Source organism: Helianthus annuus, chromosome 9 (genome assembly GCF_002127325.2).
Source record: "Helianthus annuus cultivar XRQ/B chromosome 9, HanXRQr2.0-SUNRISE, whole genome shotgun sequence".
NCBI lineage: Eukaryota > Viridiplantae > Streptophyta > Magnoliopsida > Asterales > Asteraceae > Helianthus > Helianthus annuus.
This window is the reverse complement of record NC_035441.2, coordinates 7,317,386-7,326,435: the sequence shown is the minus strand read 5'-3', so window position 1 is coordinate 7,326,435 and position 9,050 is coordinate 7,317,386. Positions and strand designations below refer to the sequence as shown.

Below are 9,050 nucleotides of genomic sequence, written 5' to 3'. Positions count from 1 at the left end.
AATGGTTAAATAATTGAAGAAGAGGGTGCCACATGTCAAGAAAAAAAGAAGGGCTTATGTATGGATGACACATAAGCCAAAAGAATTTTCTTAGATTATCTAGTATACAATATAGAATAAATATATATTATATTAATTTTTTAGGTAAGCTCAAATCGCGTAAACAAAATGTTGATACCATCTTGTTGTTGCTTGGTTTTATTTTGTTAAAAATGTTGAAATCTGTTGTAAATAGAGCGGAAAACAGTAAGATTTTTGGTTTTCCTATTCATCCCTACTTCTTTCTCATTCTTAAATTTACCTACAAAATATACTTTTAGTTATTTTATGGAACAACTCCAATCCCAAATATAATTAGTCTGTTTTGGTTTACCATCCTTTTAGAAGTTTTCTTATGTGGCAAAAGAGATTCATTTCAAGCAAACATGATTGTGCTCACTATTGCCCCCTCACATCAAATGAATTAGGGTTACAAAACACTTAATACTCCATGCTTATTTTGAAGTTTTCAATATCGTAAAAACGTCATTTAGTAACACATAAAATCAGTCACGGACTCACGGTAGCTTTTCAACTATTATAAACAGTAGAGTCATGTGGATAAAACCTTAATCCTTATTCGATAAATCTTAGATATGAGTATTACACACCAATCTTGATTCATGCATTATGCATTAGTTCAAATACAAATTCATCGATATCATTGTAAGAGCTTCCACCTTTATCAACAGCTCCTTTTGCCAGTTCCTTCCATTTTTCAGCGTTCTTTCGGGCTACCACTCCTTCCTCGTCCTCCATAATCTTTTTTACGCATGATACTAGATTTTCTCTTCTAGCTATCCCATTCTCATCAGCCCTAACTCTCACTCCAACACCCCAAAATTCATCAAGCAACTTAGCGTTTGTAGGTTGGTCAGTCCATTGAGGAATTCCAATGACTGGGACTCCTAGACTTATTGCTTCAAGAGTTGAGTTAAACCCGCAATGTGTAACAAAGCATCCCACTGATTCATGTGCTAACACATCCAATTGTATACACCATGTCACAACCAAACCTTTTCTAGGTATTTTTTCATCCACAAAATTTTTTGGGAGTTTTCCCTGTTCTGCAGCCCTAACAACCCACAAGAAATTCACATTGCTATCAGTTAAACCCCATGCAATTTCTTTCATTTGGTCAGGTCCAAGTTGTGCCAAGCTCCCAAATGACACATAAACAACTGAGTTTTCTGGCTTATCATTTAGCCAATTCATGCATTCAATGTGGTTCGGCTTGAAGAGACTGAATCCGTAATCTTTATCATTTTCAAGTTGTTTATCAAGGTACATGGATGGAATTGTTGGACCGATTACCTTTAACTTCCACATCTTTCTCATCCACTCTATCACCTAGTAATAAAAAAGAAAAACAAATCATGGAGATCTCGCTCTACAATATTTATCTAACTTCTAATTTTTTTTTTTTATCTTTGACATGTAAATAAAAGTGGGCACACTATGTGCATTTAAAGGTATAATGTTTATTTGTTAGGAAAACTTACATGTTTATAAATAAACAACTATACCCCATAAATCTTGCAAATAGCAAAGTTATTGGTAGAGTTTGGGAAGGGGTATCGACAAACTTTTCTATTGTCCCTAGGATAGAAAATAAAGGGCGAAAGAGAGAATGGAATGAGAAATAAACAGGGGGCAGATGGAATAATTTTGTGGGAATGAAATGTCTAGTCTAATGAACGATTTCATTTCATTGACCAACAAAACACTTTTTTTTTCGTTTCATCAGAATAATTCATTTCATTATGCCTCCTATTCTTGCATACCAAACACTGAAGTTCTAATCCCTACACATCCTAATTCCTAAGTAGGAGAGTTGTTTTGTAAATACTTATTAGTCAGTTTAAGTTGTAAATAGATTAAGTATACAAGTACGAGGACTTGATGTGACAAAATGGAAGTTTATAACCTAAACACTAAAGGAATCGACGCCTCCAAGAGACGCGACCCATCAAGATGGCGACAAACATCTCACAACATCAACATACTCGATGTTTCATGAGAAGACATGACCTTTCATTTGCACCTGTTGGATTAGTATAAATAGGGCTTAGATTTCTCATTGTAATTATCACATTTATTCAAACATTCAGTTTATATATTCAAGTTATTCTTGTTCTAGAGATCAAAGATAAGTTCTGGGCAACAAACACTACCTAAGTATGTTTAAATAATAAAGTGTGTTTGGTTCATAGAATTTTTGGAATTAATTGGGATTGAAATCCATTGATAATTTTCTTAGTTGCCAAATAAATTTGAACTAGTATTAAGCCCCCCGCGTTGCAGTGGGGGTGTAAAACCGTGAGACATAGCACCAATGCCACACCAACAACAACGACCACCAATACTAGTAATGTTGCGGCGTGTTAAGGTGAAGAAATTAGACCGAAATGTAAAGTATGGAAAGTAATAACTAAGTCAATTTAGAACCCGCGCATTGCGATGGACTTGTCAAACAAGAAATAATAGATGATGTAAAAACGTTGAACCACACACGCACATTGCGTCGTGTTAAGTCGCAAAATTTAAAAGAAAACGTAAAAACGTTGAACCATATACGCACGTTGTGCCGTGTGAACTCGCAAAATTTCAGCGAAACATAAACAAAAATTTTGCAAAATATGAAACGTAGAAAGCCAGCTGAAAGTAAAAAAATTATGTGGTTAAATTTTCAAAAGATGAATATCGTTGGATTTAGGGGTGCAAACGAGCCGCCGAGCCCGAGCTTGACCAGGCTCGAGCTCGAGCTCGTTTAACATATGAAAGCTCAAGCTCGGCTCGATTCGAGCTTTATTTCTGTAGCTCAAGCTCGGCTCAAAGGTAATTTTTCAAGCTCGAGCCCGGCTCGGGCTCGACTCGTTTAGTATTTTTTAAATAATTTATATTAATTATAACTATTTTATACATGTAATTTAGTTATTTTTTATATTTATATAAATATAATTATTATTATATAAATATATGTTTAATATATTAATAAAAAAATATATAAATAGAAAGCTCGATTAGGCTCGCGAGCCGACTCGAGCTCGATAAGCTCGGGCTCTGGCTCGTTTACTAAACGAGCTTGTTTTTAGGCTCGGGCTCGAGCTCGAGCTCGTTTAAGCTCGGCACGTTCGAGCTTTTTTTCGAGCCGAGCTCGAGTAGCTCGCGAGTAGCTCGACTCGTTTGCACCCCTATTTGGATTAAAAGTAAAGAAAAACCAAATACTTTTTAGTTAAAAGTATAATATCAAACTTATTTTGAAAACTCCCCTAAGCCTCTAGAACAACTCTTTTATGCATAACAATATATTAGTATAATTTTTAAAGACATTATTTTGAAAACTCTCCTAAGCCTCTAGTACAACTACTTTATGCATAACAATGTCGAAAATTTATAATGTGGAAATGAGACTTGGGATAGTAAATGAGTTCGACTGATGTAATGTAATCTCCACCCACTCACAGTCATTGCATTCGCCACCCAGCCTCGCCACAGGCCACGCTATCTCTCCCTGCCATCCCATATCGCCACCTAGGACTCTGCCACCATGACCCCACTTCTCTCCTCGACCACCATGACCGTCACTATCCTGCCACTGCCCCAATCCCAATCGACCACCCAACCGCTGCCAATCTGCTATCTTGCCACCACACACATGATCCTTGGCCAACTAGCCGCCGCTTCCCTAGCCATCCCCACGTCAACCATATTGGTGTAACTAGCGAAGGTGATCGAGATGATGGTGACGCTGGGGATGAAAGATGACTGGGTGGGTGTAGGCCGGCGGTCGTGAGACTAGTCATCCTAGTGATAGATTTCTCTTCCTTTGTGTACTTCTTTTGTCACCCAATTCATAACAAACATAAATTCTTTTCATAGACTTTTATATCTTTAAACTTGAAATACTTATGAAAAAAATTAATTTTAAATCAAATTAGTTCAAATGTTTGAGAAATTTCGGTTCATCCAAAATTAAAAATATAATTCATTTAAAGTCCTATGTTAAGGCAATTATTTACTATTTAAAGTGAAAAGACCGAGAAATGTACAAAATACAATTCAATTCAAAGTCAAAAGTTAATTTTTATGTTACTGATTTAACTTTCCATGTTTCTAGGGAACATTTGTATCTTGGAGAGTTGCTGGAAGAGTGTTAGCATGTCGGAGGTTGGAAAGAGACAAAGAGTTATATACTTATATTTAGTACTAGAAAATGTTCAATGAATTTTGCATGTCTGTTTTCGGTCACAAGCCGGTTGTAAAATAGCATTTTACGACGTATATGACACCGAAAAATGTGGTGGCTAAAATTTTACGATAGATTTGCGACAAGTTATGATTTGTGACCACTTTTAGCAACAAAAATTAAGTCGCCAAAACTGTAACTGTCTACAATTGTTTTCTTAAAACTGATTTGCTACCGCTTTTTTCGACTTAAATTAATTTTTAGATTTAAATATTTTCCACATTTTTCGACAACTACCTCTGTCGTCACCAGCAGTGGCGGATCCAGGAACCCCCGGAAAAATGAAAAAGTTAGTGGAAACCTTGAATGATTTTGAAAAAAATTAGTGAGAATATACTAAAAGGAACCCCCTACAATAAAATCTTGGATCCGTCACTGGTCACTTGCGCCACCACACCACGGCGACTACCAGCGGCCGCAGGGTGGTTGTGGCTGTGTTAGTGGTGGCTACGAACAATGAAGCAATACTCACCTCTTCCTCGAGTTGGTAGAAAGTATTTGTCAAGACCCAACGTGCTTGATCAATATTAGCGAACTGATTGAACATAAGCTCACTCCAACCAGGGTATGATCCATAATTGTGTACAAAAGATGGCGTCTCCAAGCATTCAAACTGAGGCAACCCTAGAACTGAAACAGGTGCATCCAGTGGCAAAGTAATAATACCCTTATGAACATGATAATATATGATGTTTACAGCACAAGCTTGAGTAAAAAACGAAGCACCCTTTATCCCAAACTCCATGGCCACATCCAAAGCCCATATAATGAAAGAATCATAGATGATTGCATCAATGGTGTTTCCCTCACTTTGAAACTTCTTGATCAGGTTAGTTAGTGATTTGGACCCAACTTCTTTGAACGTTTCGACGTAGGATTCAGAGCTATCTGCACTCGATATACCACCTTCATCGAAACCGTCAGAAATGGCTTCCATGTTAGTGGTGGTGTTGTGGGGGAGGGTAGAGTTGATATATATGGTTGTAACAAGTGTTGTTTTGACACCTTTGGAGAGTAAGCGTTTGCCAAATTGGAAGATAGGGTTTATATGGCCTTGAGTAGGAAAGGGGAAGAGTAGAACGTGTGGTGTTTTGGTGATATGTTCTGCCATTGTTGGTTTGTGGGAAAAGGTAGTGATGAGTTGAGGTTGGCTGAGGTTGATTTTGTAGGCGTAAAATGGACCGAGGGTTAGGTCATTGTCTTTGTCACCATGAATATTTGATCTTGATTTTATAATTATTCTTTTAAAATTCTAAATTTGTGGGAAAATTAATATTATAGACAATGTGAGCTTAAAAATAAGAGAATATACATTCATATAATTCAGCCGTTCAAAAATAAACAAACACAATTAGAAAAAAAAAACAGTCAATTATGTAGGTCCGTGTTTCGGGATCCAACCCGTGATTTTCGTGTTCATGTTCATAGATGGAAGAGATAAGAGAGGATAAACATAACAAACTTTGTATTAATCCGGTAGTAAACATTACAAGTCGGCCCGGTTACATGACAACCGAACTAATACCAAAGAAGTATACATCCGGGGAGAAACCAAGTGGTGATTTCTCCCGGTGAGGTCTCAGACCTCCATTCTCTCTCTAGCACACACTTGTGCTCTCACTCTTGTGTTGCAAATGACAAAGTGTTGGTATTTATACCAAAACAAACACTGCAGGTCGAAGGATCAGACTGACTGGTCGAAACATCATCCTTCGATCAGACAGTCTTCGAAAGATACTCACATACCTCGAATGATATCCTTCGATATCCTTCGAGGTCCATCCTTCGATGGGTATCTTTCGAGCTCATCGAAGGATATTCATAATCCTTCGATGCCTTATCCTTCGACACCAATGACAACACAGCAACTTTGTCTAGCAACACACACACACAGTCAAACCAACAACCCTCTCGTTTGACCACTTCAAACGAGCGGGTCTATACACGTTCGTTTGACCGTTTCACTAACTATTACAAATTCAGCATAAAATAAAACTAATCTATTCGACAAGCATCGGACACAAAATCTGCATCAACAAATTCCCCCTTGTCCGTTGCTGTCGAATGCTGAAAATGCAATTGCAATCAATCTTCAGCCAAGTATTCATCTTCTCTGTGTAGACAAATTCCCCCTTGACCGATGATCCAGGTAAGTAGCATCCTGATGCTCATTGTATAAGATTTCCCCCTCAAAGTACGCGTATCCGTGTTGAGTGTTGTGCAATTTCCTCAAAAGGATCAATTGACCGATCTTCCGCTGATCTTCCAAAACTCCAACCGGCATATGATAAAGGTTCCATTCTTAAACAACTGCATCAAGTCTTGATCTTCAAGTGTCTGTGCAAAACATTCCACGCTGAACCGTTTGAATCACCAGAAGATCATAAACTCTACCACCTGAGATTGCGTTTAGAATTTTGCCGAAGAAATTCAACAAATGAAAAAATTTTATCCCCCCATTTCTTTGGCAAAATCTCTAAACCTTAACAGATTCTTTCCACTTCAAAGAAACTGTCGTCAAATATTCACCAATTCCCTCCACCAAGCGGAACTGTTGTGTTTGGCCCATAATAGTCGCGTTACCATATTTGTCATTGCATCGGTAACCGTGACTACCCCACATTTTCAAACATCAAGTCTTCATCATCTCTTGTGTTCATCATGCTGCATCACCCCGCGTGTTCCCAAATCCCGTACGAATTTTGATGTTGAAACTTTGAAGCCCGGTATGAATAATCCTTGCGAACACCCGACCCGACTCCAAGTGAATTAAATGATTAACCCCAACACACTGTCTGAGTTCATAAAATTCCACAACACCTTGATCCTTCGAAACATCTGCATCAAACGAAAGATAAACACCAAGACAGCTTCGAAAGATGATCTTTCGAAGTCTTTCGAGCACATGTCACATATCTTTCGAGCATCTTTCGAGCACATGTCACAGATCTTTCGAACACCTTTCGAAGTTGGACATGGCTGATCCTTCGTACACCTCAGACTTGATCCTTCGAAGTCTTTTTGATCCTTCGAAGAACCTTTTGATCCTTCGAAGAACTGATGATCTTTCGAGCACTCCTGTTCATCTTTCGAATCTCCTTGATCGAAGGATGATCTTTCGAGGTCGAAAGTTATCCTTCGATGGTCCTGACACAAGGACAGAAAGTACGACAGGTGACAGAAAAGTTGATGTGGTAGGTGACCAACTTTCGCAAATTTCGAAGCATGAAAATTTGAAATTTGAATTTTGTTTTATCCTTCGAAATCTGTTCAATCTTTCGATGGACAAAACAGCATCTTTCGAAAATTTGAAGCTGTCAAGAACATCATGAACACGGAGGACTGTTCATCTGCAGATCCGACGAAAACACTTGTACACGTTGTTTTGATGAAGAAAACTTGAGTATTTTAGAGAAAAAATAAAACCCAACACCCGGTTTAGCACAGATCTGGATATCCGGGTCCAGATCTGGGTTTTTCTCATTTTCACCTTTTTTTTTTACATCTTGAACAAAAACCCACAAAAATCACAGATCTAGAGCACATGTGACTTAGTAAACGGTTAGTTTTACTAAATCGGGCACCATGGCTCTGATACCAATTGTAGGTCCGTGTTTCGGGATCCAACCCGTGATTTTCGTGTTCATGTTCATAGATGGAAGAGATAAGAGAGGATAAACATAACAAACTTTGTATTAATCCGGTAGTAAACATTACAAGTCGGCCCGGTTACATGACAACCGAACTAATACCAAAGAAGTATACATCCGGGGAGAAACCAAGTGGTGATTTCTCCCGGTGAGGTCTCAGACCTCCATTCTCTCTCTAGCACACACTTGTGCTCTCACTCTTGTGTTGCAAATGACAAAGTGTTGGTATTTATACCAAAACAAACACTGCAGGTCGAAGGATCAGACTGACTGGTCGAAACATCATCCTTCGATCAGACAGTCTTCGAAAGATACTCACATACCTCGAATGATATCCTTCGATATCCTTCGAGGTCCATCCTTCGATGGGTATCTTTCGAGCTCATCGAAGGATATTCATAATCCTTCGATGCCTTATCCTTCGACACCAATGACAACACAGCAACTTTGTCTAGCAACACACACACACAGTCAAACCAACAACCCTCTCGTTTGACCACTTCAAACGAGCGGGTCTATACACGTTCGTTTGACCGTTTCACTAACTATTACAAATTCAGCATAAAATAAAACTAATCTATTCGACAAGCATCGGACACAAAATCTGCATCAACAAATTAAAAGGTGTTAACATCGGCTAAGACGTTTAAAATTTGACCAGCAAAAAAAGTTTAAGAGTATAATGAAGTCCACCAAAAAATCAATAACACACGCTTAAAGCGTTGGCTAAATTCAGCCAACGGATGCAAAGTCACAAACTAAGGGTGGGCGGAGTGGGTTCGGTGACTCAATCGGGGAGGGGATTTTGCCGCTCGGTGATGTTTTGCCGGCCTTATTTCGGTGATCGGTGAGAGGCTTGGGCGGTGACTACTTACCAAGTGTTTGAGTGATTGTTTGAGTGAACTAGCCGTTGAAACTAGCCGTTTTATAAAAAAAAAATTACAACTTTTCTTTATAAAACAACACCATTTTGCACTATTCTTTTCTCCATCCAACTCTATTTTTCACTTCTATTCAACCTAAAAATCCAATTTTCACTTCTATTTTCTAAATAATGGCGGATGACATACCACCGCTATTCATACCATTTGATATTAGTGAAGACGATGATT

The 9,050-nt window shown here is 38.3% G+C and overlaps 1 protein-coding gene across 1 annotated transcript; it reads right to left on the bottom strand.

The window, feature by feature from the left end:
• Positions 1-533: 533 nt before the first annotated feature.
• Positions 534-5,445, bottom strand: LOC110877112 (UDP-glycosyltransferase 74G1). The gene is made up of 2 exons (XM_022125271.2): positions 4,761-5,445; positions 534-1,389 (listed from the first exon to the last, which is right to left on the bottom strand). The coding sequence occupies exons 1-2, from the start codon at positions 5,397-5,399 to the stop codon at positions 661-663; spliced, it is 1,368 nt and encodes a 455-aa protein (XP_021980963.1). The 5' UTR covers positions 5,400-5,445; the 3' UTR covers positions 534-660.
• Between the last annotated feature and the right edge of the window lie 3,605 nt (positions 5,446-9,050).

Excerpts from the sequence above, each read along its gene's own strand:
- LOC110877112 (XM_022125271.2), bottom strand. The coding sequence starts at position 5,399 with ATGGCAGAACATATCACCAAAACACCACACGTTCTACTCTTCCCCTTT. Across the intron at positions 1,390-4,760 it reads TCTACCAACTCGAGGAAGAG|GTGATAGAGTGGATGAGAAA; the intron begins GTGAGTATTGCT and ends TTTTATTACTAG.